The sequence below is a fragment of the Euprymna scolopes genome, chromosome 2 (assembly GCF_053919585.1).
Source record: "Euprymna scolopes isolate OS-2025 chromosome 2, ASM5391958v1, whole genome shotgun sequence".
Lineage (NCBI taxonomy): Eukaryota > Metazoa > Mollusca > Cephalopoda > Sepiida > Sepiolidae > Euprymna > Euprymna scolopes.
Genome location: NC_136483.1, coordinates 146345892 through 146372374, shown reverse-complemented (window position 1 = coordinate 146372374; position 26483 = coordinate 146345892). Strand labels below are relative to the sequence as shown.

Genomic DNA, 26483 nt, shown 5'->3' with positions numbered 1-26483 from the left:
AAGCCTTTTCAAGCGCAACGTGTAACACACGTCACAATGTATTAAAAAACAAGGGAGCACTTTTCTTTTTAAATATCGTTATGAATGAATATTAAAATTTTTCTCTTAAAAAGCCAAACGGTATCAGTTTCTCTCCTTAAAAGAGGTGTTTAGCTACCTTTAAAGACACAAAGCAAACTTTCGCCCATATGAGGGCATTTTCAAGTGATTCTCATTCCTTTTATAAATCTTTTTTTCTTCTTTCTTGGAGATGTAAAAATCTCTCGCTGGTAATAAGTCAATAGCTTCATTTCATTATTTGGATTCAAATTAATTTCTTATTATTGTTAATAGTAATCTTTATCCAATAACATTCGATATACAAATATTAGGGATCGTTATTTAAAAAACTTAAATGTCTACCCCTTGGGTATTGAAGACGATTTTTCCTAGTATATTTAGGCCCCTTTTTGTTTTTATATTATGCTTAAACTCTATTGAAGATGGTTATTTTTTAAAATGTAATGTCCAAAACACTCTTAGGAATCGAAAATACAGAACATTTAATACATTTTAGGAAGTACTTTTCTTTGTACAGAACATTTCTTTTAGGAAGTACTTTTCTTTGTACAGAACATTTAATACATTTTAGGAAGTACTTTTCATCTAATGTAATATTAAACAAACAGACAGACGGACAGTCATTTTAGCACATCATTATTAAATATTGTCCATTGTTTTCAACCCTCTTATATTATAGTTCATCATTCAACTGACAATCTCATTAACCCTTATCCGCAAATGGCCTTTGGTCTTGATAAGTGGTGACCCATTTACATATAAGATATGCATGACAATATGTAATAAGGAAATAAAAATTAAATAAAACTATTATAATTTCACTTTCATTCATTTTTTTCTCACTCTAAAGAAAATAATTTTAGCAAAAATATTTTAGTAAAATAATTTATAACACTATAACTTTTTCGTATTATTTTTATGCAAATATCTTTACATTGAAAGTGTTAAGAACTATAGATAAAATTACATTTTCTGATACTTTGCTGAATAAAATATTTTCTATTGGTGACAGTTATCTACCCTTTTGTGATGCAAATTATTATTTTTTCTGAATTTCAGATCCATTCGTTCCTGGAATATAGCGAATTTAACGGAAATTTAGAAAATAATTCCAAATTGCAAAGTCCAAATTAATTGGAATCAAATATAAAATCCATAATTCAACACAAAATCGAATTCAATTTACAGAATTCCTTTATCTGCATTGGATATATATCCAATGCAGATATTCTATGTGAAACTTTTTAATCTAGTAAAGTTGTATAAAAATCAATAATCAATTTTTAATTATTTTTTTTATTAATATGTTCACTCTATGATCAGTAAAACTGCAACTGTATATAAATCATTTAAATGCTTGCTTAAAGATTTATAAAAAGATAGATTATATTAAAAAAAAAAAAAAAAAGCTTAAAGCGATTCATTCTATAATTCAACACAAAATTGAACATTCTTCTGTAATTTCTTTTTTTTAAATAATCCCTTTATCTACATTGTATATATTATTTACAGATATTCCATGTGAAACCTTTTAATCTAGTAATGTTATATAAGAACTAATAACAATTTTTAAAAATTGATTTTGATTAATATCATTACTTTATGATAAGTACAACTACCACTGCATAAAAATCATTCTAATGCTAGCTTAAAGATTGAGAAAAAATTTGGGTATATTAAAAAAAAACTTCTTAAAGAGATCTATTTTACAAAAAGTTAAATCTGTTTAATCCAAAAACAATTTGAATTTATTTAATTAAAAGAATTTCTTGATTACTCAATAAGAATGCAAGTAAGAACAATTTCATCTCAAGATTGTCATGAACTTATGCAAAGAGAAGAGACATTATTTTGTTTTATAAACGGCCCAGATCAATCAGTAATAATTCAGAAAAACAAGAATCGACATCTGCATAATAAGAACAAAATAAGTTACCTTCTCTTTATAGATAATTTTAGGGAAGAAATATTATGTGCTATAGATCTACAAGTTCCTCATTCTGATTCTTTTAATGATTTTTCCAAGAAAATTGGTATATTAACCAGGAACAGGAATAAGAAATTGAATATTTGTAAACGATATAATATTAATCTGTCCCGAAAAGAGTTCAGCTCGTGGAACTGTACCAAAATTGATTCTTCCAATTCTACAGTTAATTTAGCTCCAAATAATCTGCCAGGAATTTCATTCCCGGAATTGTATGAGTATATTATTGGATTTTCCCAATCTTTAATATTATTTCAGCCTTTTGATTTGCATCCATGCAAATTAAATAAAAAATGGAAAAGGAAGCAGAAAAAATGCATTTGTAAAATTTTGCCCCTTGGTGAAAAAAATCATTATGAAATTGATGAAAAGGAACAGAGCGCAGTAATAAAACCCCAGGTTTGTTTTAAGCTGCAAAATTTGCATCAAAATGCTACTTATAGCTTTTCAGATGTTAAAAACTTTGAATTTAGTAATGAAACAAGGGAACAAAATTCGTTCAATCTCCTGCAAAATCAGTTGTGTCCAATGAAAAAGCTGATTAATGTAAAAGGTTTTGATTCAGTAGAGACTGAAAAATTGTTGACTGATGAAAACAAACAAAAATTCTTTAGCGTTTGTAAAGATATGTACCAGCATCCACAACTTTCAGATTCTTGTGTCGAAATTCAGAATCAGAATATTTTAAATAAAACCAATGAAAGCATAGACGTGGCCTCGTATAATGATATCATGTCTAATTCTAATAAGATCCAAAGTTGTTATAACGCTAAGAACAATATAATTGTGGATATTGTGAATATATCTCCTGAAGTTTCCCAAGAAGGTAGACAAGTAGAAAAGACTGAAATGACAGACACATACAACGTCATGTCTTATTTAGACAACATGAATTTTTACCAAAACAATGACTTTCAATTTTTTACAAGCTCTTTTCACAGTATAACATCTCCATATAAAACAATAGATTTTGATGATGGTTCATCGACTACCTTAAATGCATTAAATATAAACACAAAAACATTTGGCTTATCAAATACACATAACGAATATCAACCAACAAAAAAAACATTACTTCCTCTATTGATGAAGTTCAATGTTGAAAAGATTGCTATCAATCTGGAAAAATTGATGACTATGTTCCTGTACAATATGGAGTGGATATCATATGATTATTATCCTACAATCTATAATAAGCACATAATGACCTGTGCCCCACATCGGCATAATGGTAGCAGTGAATGTGAGATTGAAAAATCAATTGCTTTGGATAATAAAGCTCAATTTGCAGACAAAAGTCTAATCTATGCTCACCAGAATTGTTACAACTCAAATTTACAAGCAATAAAAACTGCAAATGTATTGAATGCAAATATAATAGAAGTTGATGCAGAAAGACAAAAATTAGATACAGATGAAAGAAGATTAAATGCAAATAAAAGAGAATTGGATGGACATACAAGAGACATTAGAAAGGTGAAGGCTAATAAAAGGAAATTGGATGGAAATCCAGTAGAATTAGAAAGAACTACAAGAGTATTGTGTAGAAATACAAAATTTGTTGATAAAAATAGTTGGATGTTTACTAACAAGTCCACTGAACAATTATATGAAGAATCTTCGAATGTTCCAAAATTTCAAAGTCTTTCAAAATTTCCTAATGAAAATAATTGTGTTGCTAATCTCTTACATCCAAATAAAACAAAATTGTTTACAAATACAAGAAACGATAATACAAATGATGAGATGATTAGTGATATGTCTATTGAACAATTTCAAGGAAAAACTTTGAACAGTCCAACATTTTCGAATGAAAATAATTGTGTTGCTAATCTCTTATATCCAAATACAACAGAATTGTTTACAAATACAAGAAACGATAATACAAATAATGAGATGATTGGTGATATTTCTACTAAACAATTTCAAGAAGAAAATTTGAACAGTCCAACATTTTCGAATGAAAATAATTGTGTTGCTAATTATCCAAATAAAACAAAATTGTTTACAATTACTAGAAATGACAATACAAATAATAAGATGATTGGTGATATTTCTATTGAACAATTTCAAGAAGAAAATTGTAACGGTCCAACATTTTCTAATGAAAATAATTGTGTGGCTAATCTCTTACATCCAAATAAAACAAAATTGTTTACAAATACAAGAAACGATAATACAAACGATGAGATGATTAGTGATATTTCTATTGAACAATTTCAAGGAAAAACTTTGAACAGTCCAACATTTTCTAATGAAAATAATTGTGTTGCTAATCTCTTACATCCAAATAAAACAAAATTGTGTACAAATACAAGAAACGATAATACAAACGATGAGATGATTAGTGATATTTCTATTGAACAATTTCAAGGAAAAACTTTGAACAGTCCAACATTTTCTAATGAAAATAATTGTGTTGCTAATCTCTTACATCCAAATAAAACAAAATTGTGTACAAATACAAGAAACGATAATACAAACGATGAGATGATTAGTGATATTTCTATTGAACAATTTCAAGGAAAGACTTTGAACAGTCCAACATTTTCTAATAAAAATAATTGTGTTGCTAATCTCTTACATCCAAATAAAACAAAATTGTGTACAAATACAAGAAATAACAAAACAAACGATGAGATCATTAGTGATATTTCTATTGAACAATTTCAAGGAGAAACTTTGAACAGTCCGACATTTTCTAATGAAAATAATTGTGTTGCTAATCTCTTACATCCAAATAAAACAGAATTGTTTACAAATACAAGAAACGATAATACAAATAATGAGATGATTAGTGATATTTCTACTGAACAATTTCAAGAAGAAAATTTTAACAGTCCAACATTTTCGAATGAAAATAATTGTGTTGCTAATTATCCAAATAAAACAAAATTGTTTACAATTACTAGAAATGACAATACAAATAATAAGATGATTGGTGATATTTCTATTGAACAATTTCAAGAAGAAAATTGTAACGGTCCAACATTTTCTAATGAAAATAATCGTGTGGCTAATCTCTTACATCCAAATAAAACAAAATTGTTTACAAATACAAGAAACGATAATACAAATGATGAGATGATTAGTGATATGTCTATTGAACAATTTCAAGGAAAAACTTTGAACAGTCCAACATTTTCTAATGAAAATAATTGTGTTGCTAATCTTTTACATCCAAATAAAACAAAATTGTGTACAAATACAAGAAATAACAAAACAAACGATGAGATCATTAGTGATATTTCTATTGAACAATTTCAAGGAGAAACTTTGAACAGTCCAACATTTTCTAATGAAAATAATTGTGTTGCTAATCCCTTAAATCCAAATACAATAGAATTGTTTACAAATACAAGAAACGATAATACAAATAATGAGATAATTGGTGATATTTCTACTGAACAATTTCAAGAAGAAAATTTGAACAGTCCAACATTTTCGAATGAAAATAATTGTGTTGCTAATTATCCAAATAAAACAAAATTGTTTACAATTACTAGAAATGACAATACAAATAATAAGATGATTGGTGATATTTCTATTGAACAATTTCAAGAAGAAAATTGTAACGGTCCAACATTTTCTAATGAAAATAATTGTGTTGCTAATCTCTTACATCCAAATAAAACAAAATTGTGTACAAATACCAGAAATAACAAAACAAACGATGAGATGATTAGTGATATTTCTACTGAACAATTTCAAGAAGAAACTTTGAACAGTCCAACATTTTCTAATGAAAATAATTGTGTTGCTAATCTCTTACATCCAAATACAACAGAATTGTTTACAAATACAAGAAACGATAATACAAATAATGAGATGATTGGTGATATTTCTATTGAACAATTTCAAGAAGAAAATTTGAACAGTCCAACATTTTCTAATAAAAATAATTTTGAAAATGGTGTTGCTAATTATCCAAATACAACAAAAATGTTTACAAATACAATAACCGAGTATATAAATAGCAGGATGATAGTTGATATTTCTACTGAACAATTCAGAGAAGGAAATTTGACTAGTCCAACATTTCCTAATGAAAATAATTGTGTTGCTAATCTCTTACATCCAAATATAACAGGATTGTCTACAAAAACAAGAAATGAGGACGCAAATAATGGGATGATTGGTGATATTTCTACAGAACAATTTCAAGAAGAAACTTTGAACACTCCAACATTTTCTAATGAAAATAATTGTGTTGCTAATTTTCCAAATACAACAGAATTGTTTACAAATACTAGAAATGGTGATGCAAATAATGGAATGCTTTGTTACCATTCTACTAAACAATTACATTTAGAACACTTGAATGTTCCAACATTACCAGATGATAGTAAATATGTTACACACTTTTCCGATGAAAATAAAACTGAATTGAATTCACATACAAGAGACTTGTATAGAAATACTAGAGGATTACATGATAATGAAGGAGAAATCGATTCAAATGCACGAATATTGTATACAAATAGCGGAGAATTAGATACAAATACAAGAAACGTTGTCAATAATAGCGGAATTGCTACTTACGGTTTTATTGAAGAATTGCATGAAGAATCTTTATACGTTCCAACATTACCAAGTAAAAATACATTTGTTGCTCGTCCATCTGATGCAAATTCCATGGATACATCCGATGTTTTTACAAGAAAAGTAGTAAAATTGAAGTTAATTGAATTGAATGCAAGTATGACTAAATTTGATACAAGCACAAAAGAATTGGATACAAATCAAAGAGAATTGAACACAGATACACAAGAATTGAACGCAGACACACAAGAATTGTATGAAGATGCACAAGATTTAAATGCAGACACAGGAGATTTAAATATGGACACAAGAAAATTCGATTATAATCTAAAAGTATTAGATACAAATACAACTCCTTTCAATACAGATACAAGAATTATTGATACAAATGCAAGAAAAGTCTATTTGAATGCAATACAATTGTCTAGAAATCAAATAGAATATCATTCAAATCCAGAAGAACACGATTCAAATCTAAGAGAATTAAATACAAAACCAGGAGAATTTGACTCAAATATAAATGGATTGGATATAGATCCAAACCAATTTTCTACAAATCCAAACAAATTGTATGCAAATACAAAAGAATTAGATTCAAATCCAAAAGAATTTGATATCAATAAAAGAGAAATTAATTCAAATCTAAGAGAATTGAATTTTCAACCTGACGGAATGGATATAAATGCAAGAGAACTGAACTCAAATGAACGAGAATTCGAGACAAATGATAGAAATATTGATAAAAAATCAAAGGCATTTGATATAAATACAATAAAAGTTGATGCAAATGCAAAAAAACTGAATTCTAATGCAATAGAATTGGATAGAAATATAAGAAAAATAGATGCAAATATAAGTGAATGCAATAAGAGTATAAGAAAATTGAATATAAATCCAAGAGAAGTAGAGTCTAATCCAAAAGAAATGGATTCAGATAAAATAGAATTGGATACAAATCCAAGAAACCTAAATAGAAATCCCAGAGACTTGAATACAAATACAAGGGAATTGGATTTATATAAAAAAGAATTGGATTCAAATGCACAAAAACCAGATTCAAATAAAACAGAATTGGATACAGATATAAGGGGATTATGTTCAAATACTAAGAAATCAGATACAAATAAAAGTAAATTGGATTCACATCTAAGGGAATTTGATACGAATATACAAAAATTGGATTCAAGTACACAAAAACTAGATTTAAATACAAGAGAATTGGATTTGAATACCAAGGAATCGGATTCAAATACAATAGACTTGGATTCAAGTACACAAAATCTAGATTCAAATACAAGAAAATTGGATACAGATACATGTGAATTAGATTCACAACTAAGGGAATTGGATATGAATATACAAAAATTGGATTTAAATACACAAAAACTGGATTCAAATACAAGAGAATTAGATTCAAGTACAAGTGAATTGGATTCGGATGCAAGGAAATTGGATTTGGATTTAAGGGAATTGGATTCGGATCCAAGGAAATTGGATTCGGATCTAAGGGAATTGGATTCAGATTCAAGGGAATTGGATTCAGATTCAAGGGAATTGGATGCAGGCACACCAGACCTGATTTCAAATACAAGAGAATTGGATCCAAATACCTCTGAACTGGATTCAAATACACAAAATTTGGATTCAAATACAAGAGAATTGTGTATAAATAAAAGAGAAGTAGACACAAATTGTAAGATGCTCACTTACACGCCTACTGAACAATTTCCTAAAGAGTTTTTGAATGTGCTAACGTTGCCAGATGAAAATAAATACATTGCTAATATTTCCGATCCATTGAAATCTGATTTATTGAATGAGAACTTAATCACTATTAGCTTAAACAATCTAAATGAGGAAAACCATTCTTGTCATTATGCTGAACAGAAATCTCAATCTTTTGTTTCTAATGATAATAACTTAAATGATTCGGTTTGTATAGAAATAGAATCAAATCAAAAACAGATTCCAGCTCAAATCTCAGCTCAAATGAAAACATCTGTCTCAGCAGAAGGAAATATTAATTGTTCTCAATACAAAGATCTTGATTATAATTGCCCAGATCAAGATTCTCATTCTATGTATCATAAAAGAAAACAATCCTCTTTATGTAAAGATAATATGATCTCTACTCGATCTGAATCTAGCATAGATTGTATACTATATGGAACAAAAGAGGAATATATAGATAAAACAGATAGGATAGATGAGTTAAACGAGCACTATAATGAATATAAAGTTATAAAAAAGCCTCGATTGCAATTAAATGAAGATGAATGCTTCCATAAGGATTCACAACGTAAAACAGATTTTCATGAAATAAGGCAATATTTCTGTGATCAGATTGTACCAACGAATGACGATCATCTCCCATTTCAAGAAGAATCAGGTTATCTTTACAATAACCGTCTACTAGGTAAGTTGCAATTATTATTATATTTTTTCTTTTGCTTGTAAATATTAAACTTTGTACTTTAGAAAAAAAAACATTTAATACTTATAAATTTATTTACTACCTATGCAGGACATTAGACACAAGGTCAGGTGAGATTTTGAAAAGCTATTCCTATGCCTATCAACAACAACTTTTATAGACATATCAAAGAGAAAGAATTTAATGGTTGAGAAGAAATTACCAAATATTCCATTGCTGACAAGTTTGTGAAACAACATTTTATCCAAATATGTCAAGATTTATTATCCTACAAATAAAGCCTCTATTGAAAGATTCACTGATCCTATGCAATGTTACAGTTAACATGTCGATCATTGATCTTACAGGACGAAATCCATATTGCTCGGCACTAAATAGATTGCTTTTGCTGAAATGATTGACAACTTGTGGATTTATCACAGATTCAAACAACTTGCTCAGGAAGCACAAGAGATTTATTAGTTTGTGATGAGATGAAGGAAACTAATCACATGTATTTTTAAATACTGGACAGGCAGACGAAATTTTGTAAGATGTTAAGCGTATCTTTTTTTGAGAAATGATTAAATAGCTTTGTAAAGATAGGAACAGGTTCCAGCAGTAAATTTTTAAGGATAATTGTAGCAGAATCACAAAGTTATTTATATGACTCTAATTGATATACTATTTATTTTTCTGCTTCATTTGGATTCACTTTCTGCTATGACCCTGTTTAAGGAATCACAAAGAAAAACAGAACACGGGACTAGAATAACAGAATGCATTTACATTCAAAAGTGAGGGTTGTTCATTTAGCTGACGAGCAACCTTAGTTGGTCCACCTGATATCGACTCCTGCCTTATGACTTTTGTCTTCCGGTATTTATTGTGTATAGATTTGTTCATTCATTGGTAACACAAGTAGTCCACCACAACAGTTTCTTTATCATTGTCAAAAGTAAATAAGTTTCACAAAAAGGTATGAACTCCAAATATTTTCTAACACAAAAAATCCATTTCACACTGCAAAAGTAACAATCCTGTGTGAAATTAACCAAGCCTATAAGAGTGGCTTGGTCTATTAAAATCAGAGTTCTTGCGGATGACGCTTATGATGCACCTTGACTCTCAACATCAACAACGCTCATCCTAAAAGACAGGAATGCTCCCTGCTGAAATTCATTTAAGCCTCATACTATATCTCCAGTGAATGCAGTCATCCAAATGTGAACTCTCTCTCTCTCTCACACACACACACACACACACACACACACACACACACACACACACACACACACACACACACACACACACATTCGCACAATGGAACTTTACTTTATATGTGCTTCCAGGTTGCACTTGTTTACACCACCGCATTCATATTTGCTCTCTATCACCCCCACAACAGCGGGGTTACTGTCCTTAAGAGTATATCTGAGAAAATTGACCTCATCCTGTCTGCTCATCCTTCGGCTACTATTCACATTTGCGGTGACTTCAATATCCATAATGTGGAATGGCTGACCCACTCAAATAAAACAGATGATGAGGAGAGGTTCTGTCATGATTTTGCTATTGCTTATGACCTCACTCAGATTGTTCATGAACCCACCCATGTGCCCGATACTACTGGTCAGTATGCAAGCCTTCTAGACCTTTTTGTCACAACTTCCCCTGAGCTATGTTCATGTTCCGTCCTATCTCCCCTGGGATCCTCCGATCACACAGTTGTATCAGTTAAGATAAAAATGAAATGTAATAAGTCTTCAGATATACCTCTCCACCGTACTGTATATCGATACTCTAAGGCTGACTGGGATAGCTTCCGTACATTCATATCTGATCTACCTCTGCATTCCATGTTCAAAAAGGATGTATCCTCTATAGTATCAGACCTTACCGAATGGTTAACTGTAGGCATAGACCGATTCATACCATCCAAAAAGTTCGAGCAAAAACCTAACAGCCAGCCATGGTTCTCCCCAGAATGTGCTGCTGTCATTGCGCACAGAAATCACTTTTTCCATAGCTACCAACGTAATAGATGTACTGAGACTAAAGCTGCCTTCAGGACTGCCAGCAACCATTGTAAAAGAGTAATAAAAAATGCAAGAGAGCTATATGCTCAGTCCGTCAAATCCAAAGTAGCTGAGCAGCGGCTTGGTTCCCACCAGTTTTGGCAAATAGCAAACAGGATCCTGAACAGAAGCGTGCGTTCCATCCCAAACATCATCAGTGGACCTGAGGTCATCTCATCAGCATCAGACAAGGCCAAACTATTCGCCAAGAACTTTGCAGCTAACTCTACCCTCTGCGATGAAGGGCATCAACTCCCCATATTTTCTCCTACAACAGACAACACCCTATCCAACATACAAATATCTGTGCACGAGGTCGCCAAACTAATCAAGAACCTTGATTCCAGTAAAGCAACTGGCCCTGACGGCATTCTAGTTATAGTGTTGAAAAAGCTTTGACCAGAACTTGCCCCCATACTTACAAAACTGTTTAAACGTTGCCTTAAGGAGAAGTGCTTTCCAACACCCTGGAAAACCTCGCCAGTATGCCCTGTATTTAAGAACTCAGGTGATAAATCATCCCCCTCTCACTACAGACCAATAAGTCTCTTGTGTGTCATGAGTAAGTTACTGGAATCCATATTAAATAAAGAAGTAGTCAACCACCTCAGCAGAAATAACCTCCTTAGTGACATGCAATATGGTTTCCGTTCTGCTAGATCTACAGCAGATGTGCTAACAGCTATATCCCATAGGATTAGTGAATCTCTCGACAAAGGCTTCCTTTCTAGGGCAATTGCTCTTGACATATCAAAGGCCTTCGATAAGGTTTGGCATAAGGGCCTACTTCACAGGATTTCCAGCTACGGTATAACTGGAAATGTTTTCTGAATAATTAAATCATTTCTCTCTGATAGGTTCTAAGAGTAGTGGTTGATGGGCAGAAATCTGAGGCCCACAGTATTAATGCTGGAGTCCCCTAGGGGTCCATCCTGGGCCCAACTCTCTTCCTGATCTACATCAATGATCTCCCAAAACACATACTAAATTCATTCGTTGACATCTATGCTGATGACACGACCATCTACGGCAACACATCAAAGGCCATAAATAACAAAGCTCTCTCTGATTCCCTCTCCTCTGATCTTGAGCGCGTCGTTCAGTGGGGGAAGACGTGGCTGGTTACTTTTAATGCATCTAAAACCAAGTGCCTAACTTTACATCATCAACGCTCTTTTCCTCATCTAGCATTAATTGAAATGGATGGCTCTCGTCTTGGGGAGGCTTCATGTTTTGACAAGCTCCTGGGTTTGAACTTTACTCCTGATCTGAAATGGAACACGTATATAAAGTCTGTTGCCCGGGATGCTGGGAAAATGGTAGGATCCTTCTACCGCTCCAGAAGATATCTCACTACTGATGCAATTCTCTATCTCTATAAAAGCCAAGTACGTCCAAAGATGGAGTACTGCTGCCACATCTGGGCTGGAGCTTCAAAAAACAGCCTATCCTGCCTTGACAAAGTACAAAATAGACTTCGTAGCTTAGTGGGGAATGCTCTCTTCTCTTCCCTGCAACCTCTCTCCCACAGAAGAGACGTTGCGAGCCTGTCTTTGTTTTATCGTTATTTCCATGGCAAGTGCTCGTCCGAGCTCCAATCTCTGGTCCCCCCTCGCCAATCCTTCATGATAAACACCCGTCTAGCTGAAACCACTGTCAGTAATTTCCCCCACTTTTTATCTGTGCCTAAATCAAAACGTAGATTCCATGAACATAGCTTTTTTCTGAGAAGTGCACGCCTGTGGAATTCTCTTCCATTTGCCGGTTTCCCACCTGACTACAATTTGGACGTCTTCAAGTTCAACATAAACAAATTCCTGATTAATCGTCCCCTTAAGTAAGACGCTTTATCAAATCTCCAATACCAACTATTACTACGATATTATCCCATTGATTATTGTACACAAAATAACCCTTATCCCCGAGTGGCTTACAGGCCTTGATAAGTGGTGATCCCCATGTAAAAAAAAAGAAAAGAAACAAACTTTCTGACGCTTTTGTTTACTTCTTATTTAAGAACTTTAAAATTTCTCAATAAACTTTGTTTTTTCAAAGTATATTTTACATTTACTATGCAAAATTGTTGATATAAATATATTTTGTTTGTTAAATCACGTTTTCTCATTTCATTCCTAAAATCCTAATTGTTGAGTTAGTGCTTGCTAACTGATGACCCATTCATAACATTCATGCTTTTATTCATCTTTTTTCATTTGTCAATTTAAGTACATGCATATTAATTGTTAGCATTGTTCTTGGCACTTTTCAAAAACATGACTATTGCCAATATATACTACCAGTAGCTAGGGGTAACACTACATAATGACTTGAATGTTGTCAAGATCAGTTGCCTTGTTGAAATCAATGTTCATAATCAATTTGGCAATATTCCGGACAGATATATGGATATCAATTAGAATATTTTCTTTTCAGTCATAGGGAAAAATACTGAAAGTCGGTGGCTCTTATCACAAAGGATGGCATTTGAAACAAAGTTCTTTGCAAAAAGTTGGCTTTGTCAAATTCTGAGGAAATTACTTTTGTTCCATTAATGATGGTTAAAATAAAAGTTTTACATCTGTTCATTATCCTGTTTGTCATTCTCCAAAACATTCAGAAACCAAGTCTCTTCTCAACAACTTTGGATTTAACATATTAAGAAATAGAATCTTTTGCATTTACTATAAACCATTTGCAGCAATTATGGATTTAGTTTCTGAGCATCTATTCTGTTGATAGCAACTGAAACAATGGTTTCTGTGAGCAATGACAATGGCATACTCAGAAGTGTAACATGGCTGAATGTTTGGTCTCCTTTAGAATTTAGTGTGTGGGGGGGGGTATAAAATTCACTGTTTAAGTACATTAAAAGATTGAAACCAAACACAGCAAAAAATACATGGAAAACCAGAAAATAGTACCAACTTATAACAACAATTTCTGCAGGCTATGCTTAAAAGAGAAAATAGCAATAACTACAAAACTATTAAACAAAGATTAGAACTTAGATTTAAATGCTAACATGAAAATAAATTTTTGTTAAGCTAACTAAAAAAAACAATTCGAAATACTAAAATACACAAATAAATTAATAAAAATTTAAAAAAACAAAAGTAAAACACTAAATATATAACAAATAAAATCAACAAACACAAAAGCCCATAAGCAAATAAAACAACAAATATAGAATGAAAAATAGCTCAGTGAAATGAAATACAAATTAACAATTTTAATTAAATAGTTTACCAAAATAAAATTAAAAAGTACTTTACTAAAACGAAATATAAAACATAAAAATAGAAGCTCAATCCTATACGATTCCTCCTCTCTTTTCACACACATGGAAACTAATCCACCTTACTATTGTTGCGGACCAGGATATAAAATACCCTAACTTGCTACAAGAAAAAATAATGAAACGAATTGAATGAAGGAAACAAAGAACTCAAATGCTGGAATAAAATAAACATGTCGTTTATTTTCTGTTGAGAAATGAAAGTCTTCGGTGTACATGTGTTCATTCAGCCATTGACGGCTACGCGCGTGGAAGGAAAAGGGGAATGCAATAGAGAAACGCGAAGTGGCAAGCTGGCCTGTAGAAAGAGAGGGTTAAGCTCAGTAGAGCGTCGCGCACATGTCTGTTTTGATGGACCAAAGCGAAGGGGAGATTGAGTGACATTAGAGCCGCGGTCGGTTCGTCGACTCAGCAGGTCGAACGCTGGTCCGGACGAAAAAAGGGAAGTTAACATGTTTTGTTGACTTTTATACTGGAGTTAGTGTTCTGGGTGTGCATGTCTGGTTTTCACTTAAAAGGAAGTGACGTCACAGCTCGGGTGTGTGTATGCGCATGAATGTGAGTGTGTGTATGAGGATGTGTATGTGTATATGCGTGCATGTGTGTGTGCGTACGTGCGTGTGTACGTGTGGGTGTGTATATGTGTGGGAAAACATGTTCGAACACTATTTAATCCATAGCAGGAGGAATAATATATGGATTCGTACCTTTTCCTAAGAATATTAGTAAAAGTGATGAAGTAACTATAACAGCGCTTAAGTCTGGCAGGCTCAGCTAAAAGTATGTGTCTATAGCTATTAGACCACACCACTTCCATTTTATATATATATATATATATATATATATATATATATATATAGATATAGATATATAGATATATATATAAAATAAAAATTACAATTAAATTTACCAAAATGATCCAAGATGGTAAAATTAAAGTATATTATAAATATTAAAGAATTAATATTTATAAAGTTATCTCAGCAAGATGTAAAAGCTCGATAAAACCAAATAGGAGATAGAGCTTATAATACGAGCAAACAGTTAATAAACATACTTTGAAATGAGTTAAAAACATATTTAATCTGAAAAGGAACCACTTAATAAGTGGATAGTCCTTAATGCACAGAGTTTCGAAGAAATACTTTCCTTCTCATCAGAGGGTAGGAATTAGCAAAATGCGGGATCGGATTTTGCAAGCAAAAGTATTTGATGAAACAACAAGTAAGTCAAAGATCTTACTTGAAAACAAAAAAAGTGAAGCAGAGAGAATATGGTGAAGAAAGAGGTGATTACACATGAATGGATAGTCTGGTGGAAGATAAATAATCCAGTGATGGTAAAATCCAAATATATAACTTCAAGAAAGTTAATTTAATTTCCATTTGCACAAGTAAAATCCAAGGAAATCCCATAATTGGGAGAAGATGGTCCATAATAATCCAAAGGCAGAAATCCATGGAAAAATTCACAAAAATGTGTACAAGGAAAAAAGGAAAAAATTCCAATAATATTAATAAAAGAAAAATAAGATATGCTTTTCACTCTACTGCCAAGATATAAATATAAATAAGAAAGATCAGGGAAGAAAAAGAGGATAAAAAAAATGGTGATAGAGTTAAATATAAAATAGAGAAACAAATGTCAAAATGACCCAGACAGGAAATGTTAAAGGCACGAAAAAAATATATAGGGCAAAATAATATAGGTCATCTGAAATGTACAGGTCATCACTTAAAAAAAGGTCAGCAAGAGTTGTTAGAAGACACTAAATGGAAAATAAATAAATAAATAAATAAATCAATAAATAAATAGAAAATGAATAATAAATAAACAATAAATAAATAAATAAAAAATAAAATATGAAATATAAAATAAAAAATAAAAATTATTTAAGGGGAGAGAATGGCCGGTATCTGCAAATTCAGGAAAAAGCAAGAAAAAAAGGTAAATAAATGCACATAGTAAAATATAAGTAAATATACATACAAGATATGAAAGTGTGGGTAGATTGATATATTATATAGATAGGAAAGTTTAAAGAATAAAGCAGAAAATGCAGATAAAAAACCGGCCATACAAAGAAGAGATAAAGAATTAAAATAAAGGAATATTAAATTATAAAGTATTAAGAAGTATGTAAAAAAACGATAAAGTTAAAGAAAATTTTTTTTATATCTATATAAAAGGTAAAAGTAATAACTATGTAATTTCAAAATTGCCATGATTAAATTTGGACTTATGTTTACAGAAAGAGATCAGTTAATTTTTAGAATTTATTATATTGTTACTTTGAGGGGAAGTAATTATAGTTATAGCTTCGGTTGTGCAGAGGCGACATGACTTAGAGCCTGGAGTATAAGACTTAACTTTTTTATGATAGTCCATTTGATTGAGAAGGGGGTATTGTTAGAGTTAAGTTTTTTAATTAAAGTGGTTAGAGAAGTTCTTTGGTTATTATTAGAATTATGGTTATTAAAAGAAGAAATGTGGTTTGATATTCTTTTCTTAATTAATGTTGAAGTAGCGCCGATATATGCATGTACTTTATTAAAAGCTCGAGGTCTGGTATTAATATTAATTTGCTGATTTGTATTAGTTAAATGGTTTGAATTTTGTTCATAGTGTTCAACAAATGCTGGGACAATGTCTGTATGAGGACTATTTTGGAGGGGATAATGAGTGTTGTTAGTGTTAGGATGACTGTTAGGAGAAATATTATTATTCTCATTAATATTATTATTATTATTATTATTACTAGTTGTATGATTGTAGATGGAGGAGCTGCTCGAGTGGTGTATGGGATTAGTAACTATATCAGATATATATATATAATAAATGAGCCTGAAAAAATATTTTTCAACTAGTGATATATAATCTATCCCAGGTTATGCCGGCACGTTGAAAATTGCGATTTTGCTGTGCAGGTTAGTTAGTGCAAAAAGAATTCAAAAAGTTATGGTTGACGTATGTCAAATGTTGTAGCTAGAGTCAACGGTGTCACTTGAAATGCCATTTAGTTTATATAAAAGAAAACACAAAAAAGAAAGAAAGCAAATATGAAAAACAAGAGGAAGATATCTATTCGCTCGCATGCGAGTGCAGTCTGGTTTCTGATTTTGGGCAAACCAGACATGTCGAGTTGGATGCGAAAATGCATTGGAGAAAAAGGAAATGCAAAAAGAAAGCTTGAGTCAACAATGCAATACCTCCACCAGTTCACTTGTAGACAAATAAAGTAATCTATGCCAGAAAATCGGCGTTATATTTCCGTCAGATTTTATCTTACAGCATTGACCAGTGATGGGAAGAATTGATCAGAGAAGACCAACAAACAGAAAAAAGGTATGGTGACTTTATCATCATATATATATATATATATATATATATATATATATATATATATATATATATATATGCACGCACACTGGAGGTATCATGACCACATACATAGATATGCATAGATACACAAGTAATAAGAAGCACATAATGAGATATAATCACGAAAGACAAAATCCCTCCCCCACTGTAACATTACACTTAGCAGGGGTAGCCGACCTTGCCCAATTGTAAAATACGCTTAAATATATTTCAATTCATGCAGATTTATAATTATAAAACCAATTCTCTATTGAATATTATATTATATCTAATACATAGTAATGATGTCAAAAGTTTTTTTTAAAATTACTTGGGTACTATAAGTTACAATTGAAGTCAAAACATTTAGTACTCCAGCTGCATTCCCTATTGTTTAAGCTATCAACAGATAGATAAGATTTAAAATTAAACCACTTCAAGTTATGAATGAATTTGTGCATGTGCAGAACTAATAGAAATATGTCAGCAAGTTGAAATTAATATTTTGCATTTCAACTTGCCAACATATTTCTGCACGCGTTATTCATCCATTCAAATTCAAATAAAGATTTTACTTGTTATAAACCATCCTTAGTGTATGATTACTATTTCCTGGTAATTTCAGTGTTATGTGACCAATAGTTTAATAGTTTATCAGTTAAATATTTCGAGACATACATACATACATACATACATACATACACTGTTTTATTGATGTAGATAATAAAACAAACCTATCAGAATAGAGAAAGCTTAAAAGGAGCAATTTATAAATTAAATTAAAAACATAAGGAGTATAGTTATATATAGAACTTTATTACATTATCAGATTAATAAGGACGAAAATGATTGGGAAAAAACTCTTTAGGCCATAGCATTTCGAAGCTAAGTACTTCTCATCAGAAAGAAGAAAAGCCTGCATTATACAAATATAAAGGTAAAAAGATAAAACCGACTTAAGGACATTTCATTTATGAAAAAAGAATTAGAAAAATTCTTTAAGAGGATATTTATCAGGATAATGCAAAACTCAACAATTGAGGTGGAGCTTATATAGAAAAAAAAAAAAGAAAATAAAAACAATATAAAAATATATACTAATGCATATAAATTTAATTATTGATTCAATAGGGAAATTACATCAATTAGGAGTGCAAGATAAATATGCTCTTTATACCTAGGTATTTTGCAACCTAATGCTTCTCATCAGAAGAAGACAGAACATGCTTGATAACATAATAGAGATATGACGTCTAGCAATAACTATATTAGGAACGAAATGATGGGGTGTGATAAGAAGATGATAAAACATGGCAAATGTGGAGGGAGGAAGATAGGAGAACTACAGTGATTAATGTGATAACCACAATCTTTATCCTATGATAAAAATTGTGGTTATCACATAGTGGATATGTATATAATGTGGTTAAGGGGTTTGCCATGTTAGACTATGAGGTATGTGTTCAGTATGTGCATTCATATATGGAAATATACATTTAATATGGAGAAACACTAGAGGAAGGAAGTGATAAGATGTAAAGATAGATGCTCTTATAATCATATGGAATTAGAGGGTATAAATAGAGAGGGTGATTTCTTGAAATAGAGGCTGGAAGTTAGGTCAGTATTTATCAGAAAAGGCAATAGAATTACAAAGCAATATCAAACAAAGTATAAATTGTAAAATAATTAAGACAAAAAAATGATTTAAAAAATTAAAATAATTAAAAAATAAGGAATAAAGAATAAAAAATATACAATTATAAAAAATAAAAATAAAAAATAAAAATAAAAAATAAGAAAAAATTTCTTTTTACAATGAAAAAGAAAAAAAACGTAGTTATGTAACATAGGAATGTTATCTAACACGTTCTCTCCTCTTCTGATGAGAAGTATTAGGCTTCGAAATACCTCGGTATAAAGAGTATATATATCTTGCACCCTTTAATTGATGTAATCTCACTATTGGATCAATGATTAAATTTATATGTATTAATGTATATTTTTATAAAATTGTTTTTTTTTCTTCTAATTTTCTCTCATATATATATATATATATATATATATATATATATGCACACACACATAAAAGGCACTTTGTGTATGTGGGTGTGAACACTAAAACAGCTGGGCCGATTTTTAACAAATTTCACACAGTTTTATATAATTATACAATAATATTTGTATATTTTTTACTTATTGTGTCTGGGAGTGTTCTTAGATAGGTTTTGTAATCAAAAAGTATAATTAAAGAAGTAACAGTCCGATTTTGACCAGTTCACACCCTCACAAGTGCATTTGAGAAGTTTTATCACTGTACAAGCAGAAGGTACTATTATAATGTAAATTTTAATATTTCAAACAGTCCTTTGCCCTTCATGAAAAAATGTATTATCTGATTAAAAAAAACAAAACATGAATGAAAACGAAACTATTGCGAAAAACTGAATATTTTTAAAAGTTTATCTTAACATGTGAGTCTGCTGAGTCTCACTCTCAGTCACATGAAGTTTCTCTACTGAATGGCATAAATTGTAAAGCGTTAAAAGTATATGAATCAAGCTTTTTCTATGAATATTTTGTAAGTTTCGAACAAAAGTACAGCGAGATATAATTAAAAAAATACGTTTAGACTTAAATTCATATATGAAGCTTTAAAATACTGGGGAGACTTCAAAAAAAAAAAAAAAGAAAGAAATTCCCATTGTTCTTATTAAAAGGGAGATAAATCTGATAGTTTTGTTTTTCACTTCACTAATATTTCAGAGTGTCATTTACAATGCAGACATTTTTCTTTGACTGAAATGGATTAAAATATGGTATTTTTTTTTTTTAAATAGATGTACAGATTTTAAAATTGTTATTAAGATGAAATATTTATGACTTATCGATTTTTTATTTGTCTGTGAGATTTAACTATTTAATAGCCAATGTGTAACCAACAACGCCAAAAATCTTCTTTTTAGGAATGCAATTTCTTAATGGATTGTTAGAAAAGATTATTATTATTTTTTTTAATATCTGATGATATTATTATTATTATTATTATTATTATTATTATTATTATTATTATTATTATTATTATTGATAATAACAACAACAACAACAATAATCATTAATCATTCTTCGTGGGAAGAGAAATAGAGAAAAACAGAAAGAGCGTTAACATTGATAACTTCTAATTTATTTTAATTTTTTGTTATAAATTAACTTAATATTTTTATTGGTTTAGTAGATGAGATTAATTGGAGAGGATCAACATGTAAGGATTATAATAATTTAAAGATATATTTTTTAGATTTCAAGCCATGATAAAAAAAAGTTATAAACAAATCGTTACAGCGATTATTTGCGAGAAATTACATTGATCTAAGGGAAGTAACTCGTTTTCAACTCACTTGAACAATTTTAGAAATAAATTTGTTTACGTGAAAGAATGGCGATTAAAACAATACCCATTACCTGATGAATACGTTTTTAAATATATATTTAATTGAAATAGATTAAAATATGGTGTCATATATATATATATATATATATATATATATATATATATACAGTACTGTTTCGCTGTTTCACAGCTCATCAGTGCAGCAGCAGCTAGACAGTCAACTACTTCAAGCCAGGATTGAAACCCGACTGTCTTTACGACAGTCAAGGCTCCTAACCTATATATATAGATTAAGAATTTATTTTTACTGAAAATTATGCAGTAAAAATGATATTTTTTTGTCAAAATTAATTTATCGTTAAAACAAATCGTATCCTAAGCCTTTAAACTAGGAGCAAAGTGTAGTATATGTTCTGATACTACCCTTCATCTGTTCTGTTTCTGATCACTGTAAAAGAAATCTTTGTAGATTAAAACATTTTAAAATTTTCTCCCAATTCAGAGTGGCCCATTTTGGAAAGCTATTTTCATCTCACATTAAAAACAACCTCTGCCCTTCTGGGGTGTCAAGTAAATAGAGACATTTTTGTAGCAATTATAAATAAAAACTGATTTTCTCTTGTGGAGAAATGTCCCTGCTATGTGATTTGGTTGCACAGGATGCATTGATTCCAACTGTTTCCTGAAGAATTATTTTGGTCTCTTTGGGAATCACAGTCAGTCAACAGGGAGAATCCTGAAAGTAACATGAAATATCTCATCTCATTTCCATGTATTTAGCTTCTCAGAGTGATGTTGATCCTTCACTTAGCGAATAACAACTTTTATTTTCTACCAGTTTCAGACTAAAATTTGTAAAATTAGATTTTAACAAATAAAAAGTTTCAATCAAAAAAATGATATCTTTTATTCACAAGCTAGCAATACGGCGGGTGCCTGTCATAAAATATGCTTATATATATATATATATATATATATATATATATATATATATATATATATATATATATATATATATATATATATATATATTATGACAGCCCCTTTAAGAAATTCGTTTCTTATCGTTGAGCATTTTCAGTTGAATTAAAAGTCGGTCAATTTAGCTCTTATGCGTAGATCATTGTATAACGATTAGATCACTGTCTGTCTGGCGTAAATGAACACTTAAAATTAAGATGTTTAAAAATTCAATGTTATTTCAAGCGGTTAATGGTAGCCGAATGGATTAGGTCTCCGCTAATCGAACCAGAGATGTCTCGTGATACGGGGTTCGAATCGTTCGACTGGTAGTAATCGTGGCACCCTGCACTGAAGATTCCTGAAAGGATGAAACACTAGTGTCTGTAGGTATTTAATTATTACAGTAAAAAATAATTATATATATATATATATATATATATATATATATATATATATATATATATATATATATATATATAGTACTGATTTTAAAACTTTAAAAAAAGAAAATTACTTGGGTCCCATCTGCATTTTGCATTTTAACTTGCCAACTACTGTATATGTTATTCATTCATCCAAAGATTTTACTTGTTATAAACCATCCTTGGTGTATGATTACTATTTCCTGTTAATTTCAGTGATTTAAGTGTTATGTGACTAGTAGTTTACGAGTTTATCAGTTAAGCACATGCATACATACATACATATATACATACATCTACTGTTTTATTTATATAGAAGATAATCATTTTGAATCCCTGACATTATTAATACTAGTTTATACCACAAATTTTTTTTTTTTTTTTTTTTTTTTACACAGTGATCACCACTTATCAAGGCCCGGAAGCCACTCAGGGATAAGGGTTATTGCAAGTACATTACGTTAGTGTGGAGATTTGATGAAGTGTTTACTTAAGGGGGTGGTTCATTAGGAATTTGTTAACATTGGACTTGAAGACATCCAAGTTGTAGTCCGGTGGGAAGCAGGCAGACGAAACAGAGTTCCACAGGCGTGCAGTTCTAAGAAAGAAGCTTTGTTCATGGAATCCGCGTTTTGACTTAGGCACAGATATAGAGTGGGGGAAATTTTTCACAGTGGATTCAGCTAGACGGGTGTTTTTCATGAAAGATTGGTGAGGGGGGACCAGAGATTGGAGTTCAGACGAGCACCTGCCATGGAAATAACGATAAAACAAGGATAGGCTCGCAACGTCTCTTCTGTGGGAGAGAGGTTGCAGGGTAAAGAAAAGGGCATCCCCCACTAAGCCACGAAGTCTATTTTGTACTCTGTCAAGGCAGGATAGGCTGTTTTTAGCAGCTCCTGCCCAGATATGGCAACAGTATTCCATCCTTGGACGTACTTGGCTTTTATATAGATAGAGAATTGCATCAGTAGTGAGATATCTTCTGGAGCGGTAGAAGGATCCCACCATCTTTCCAGCGACCTTGGCAACAGACTTGATGTACGTGTTCCATTTCAGATCAGGAGTAAAGGTCAAACCCAGAAGCTTGTCAAAACACGGGGCCTTACCCAGACGAGAGCCATCCATCACAATTGATGCCAGATGGGGATCAGAGCGTTGATGATGTAAGGATAGGAGTTTGGTTTTAGATGCATTAAAGGTAACCAGCCACATCTTCCCCCACTGAACCACGCGCTCGAGATCAGAGGAGAGAGAATCAGAGAGAACTTTGTCATTTACAGCCTTTGATGTGTTGCCGTAGATGGTCGTGTCATCAGCATAGATGTCAACGAATGATTTAAGTATGTGTTTAGGGAGGTCATTGATGTAGATCAGGAAGAGAGTTGGGCCTAGGATTGACCTCTGGGGGACTCCAGCATTTATATTGCAGGCCTCCGATTTTTGTCCATCTACCACTATTCTTATGAGCCTATCGGAGAGAAATGATTTAATGATTGAGAAAACATTTCCAGTTATACCGTAGCTGGAAATCTTGTGAAGTAGACCCTTATGCCATACCTTGTCGAAGGCCTTTGATATGTCAAGAGCAATTGCCCTAGAAAAGAAGCCTTTGTCAAGAGATTCACTAATCCCGTGGGATATAACCATCAGCACATCTGAGGTAGATCTTGCAGAGCGGAAACCATATTGTGTGTCACTAAGAAGGTTATTCCTGCTGAGGTGGTTGACTATTTCTCTATTTAATATGGATTCCAGCAACTTACTCATAACACACAGGAGACTTATTGGTCTGTACTGAGAGGGAGATGACTTATCACCTGAATTCTTAAATACAGGGCAAACTGATGAGGTTTTCCAGGGAGTCGGAAAGCACTTCTCCTTAAGGCAATGCTTAAACAGTTTCATAAGTATGGGAGCAAGTTCTGGTTGAAGCTTTTTTAACACTATAATTGAGATGCCATCAGGGCCAGTTGCTTTACTGGAATCTAGGTTCTTAATTAGCTTGGCGACCTCATGCACAGATATTTGTATGTTACCTAGCTTGTTCTGTGTTATAGGAGGAAATACGGGGAGTTGATGGCCTTCGTCGCATAGGGTAGAATTAGCTGCAAAGTTCTTTGCAAATAGTTTGGCCTTGTCTGACGCTGACGAGATGACCTCTGGTCCATTGATAATGGTTGGGATAGAACGCACACTTCTGTTCAGGATCCTATTTGTTATTTGCCAAAACTGGTGGGAACCAAGCCGCTGATCAGCTACCTTGGATTTAACAGACTGGGCATATAGCTCTCTTGCATTTTTTATTACTCTTTTACAGTGGTTGCTGGCAGTCCTGAAGGCAGCTTTAGTCTCAGTGCATCTATTACATTGGTAGCTATGGAAAAAGTTATTTCTGTGCGCGATAGCAGCAGCACATTCGGGGGAGAACCATGGCTGGCTTTTAGGTTTTTGTTGGAATTTTTTAGATAGTATGAATTGGTCTATGCCTACAATTAACCATTCGGCCAGATCTGATACTATAGAGGACACTTCCTTTTTAAACATGGAGTGCAGAGGTAAATCAGATATGAATGTACGGAAGCTATCCCAGTCAGCCATAGAGTATTGATATACAGTACGGTGAAGGGGTACGTCTGGGGGCTTCTTACATTTCGTTTTTATCTTAACTGATACGACGGAGTGGTCGGACGATCCTAGAGGAGAATGAACGGAACATGAACAAAGCTCAAGGGAAGTTGAGAGAAAAAGGTCTAGAAGGCTTGCATATTGACCGGGTGTATCGGGCACACGGGTGGGTTCACGAACAATCTGAGTGAGGTCATAAGCAATGGCAAAATCATGACAAAACCTCCCCTCATCATCTGTCTTATTTGAATGAGTCAGCCATTCCACGTTATGGACGTTAAAGTCACCACAGATGTGGATGTTAGCCGAGGGATGTGAAGACAGTATGTGGTCTATTTTCTCAGATATGCTCTTAAAGATAGTAACTCCGCTGTTGTGGGGCCTATAGAGGGAAAATATAAATGCAGTGGTGTTAGCAAGTGCAACCCTGAAGCACATATAGGGTAAATTAGGATCTTCTCTAGAGATATCCCTGCCACACGGGAAGCCATCCTTAATGTAGGCACATATTCCATGCCCATGAAATCTTTTTTGCATAGCGTCAGGTAGAATTTTAAATTTTCATGCACAGAACATCTTTGCAAGTAACTCCCTTCTGTAGAAGATATTACTGCTTCCCTGCAGATTACAACGTAGTCGTCTTCAAATCCAGTGTCTGCAAATACTTAGCTAATCATTACTATTACTGACTTAAATCATTTTTTTAAAAGTAAATACAGTTGGGAAATTTGTCAAAAGAAATTTGTTTTGATTTACCTACTTATTAATTAAAACGGATTAAAATCAGAAGCTGTGTAACTCTTACTTCCCTTATTTTGTCCTTTAGGCCTCACATTCAATGAGTGGTGTTTCTGACAAAGAAAGAAGAAATTGCCGTTTTTCAAGTTTTTGACCTTGAAGTAATATTTTTTTAGCTCTTTACATCAAGGGGCTTCATGCCTTGTCTGAAGCGATTTCTATAAAAAAATATTTAATAGGGGATATAACCATTTTAAGTTGTCGTAAATATGGATTCTGAGCAAAGTAGCCATTTTCTTTAGCTACTTGCTTACATTACCGACCTTACTTCCTGTGGTTGAAGAAAATGGCTACTTTGCTCAAAACCTATAGTTACGTCATCATATTTAGTTTAACGTCCATTGTACATGCTAGCATGTGTTTGATCCCTTAAAGAAATTGACTTTCAAACTGACATATCTCTGGTTAGGTCATTATTCAAACTGCATAACCTGAAATGCAACAGATTTTCTTTGGAAATCATTTCTTTAGTTGAGGCAAGATTTTTTTTTTATATGCAAGATGTCCTTTGAAACCAAACCAGTGTGGTGATGAAGAGCAGTGCTT

At 31.9% G+C, this 26483-nt stretch overlaps 1 protein-coding gene across 3 annotated transcripts in view; it reads left to right on the top strand.

Moving 5' to 3' along the window:
- The first annotated feature begins 1509 nt into the window (after positions 1–1509).
- The window catches only part of LOC145297210 (uncharacterized), a 75269-nt gene continuing 50295 nt past the window's right edge, over positions 1510–26483 (top strand). The window contains exon 1 of one of the 3 annotated variants that reach the window (XM_080143327.1): positions 1510–9005. In XM_080143327.1, coding sequence (XP_079999453.1) covers positions 1847–9005 — 7159 coding nt within the window. In that variant the 5' untranslated portion in view covers positions 1510–1846. The remainder of the gene's footprint in view (positions 9006–26483) is intronic. The other 2 variants (XM_080143325.1, XM_080143326.1) reach the window with 2 other exon arrangements.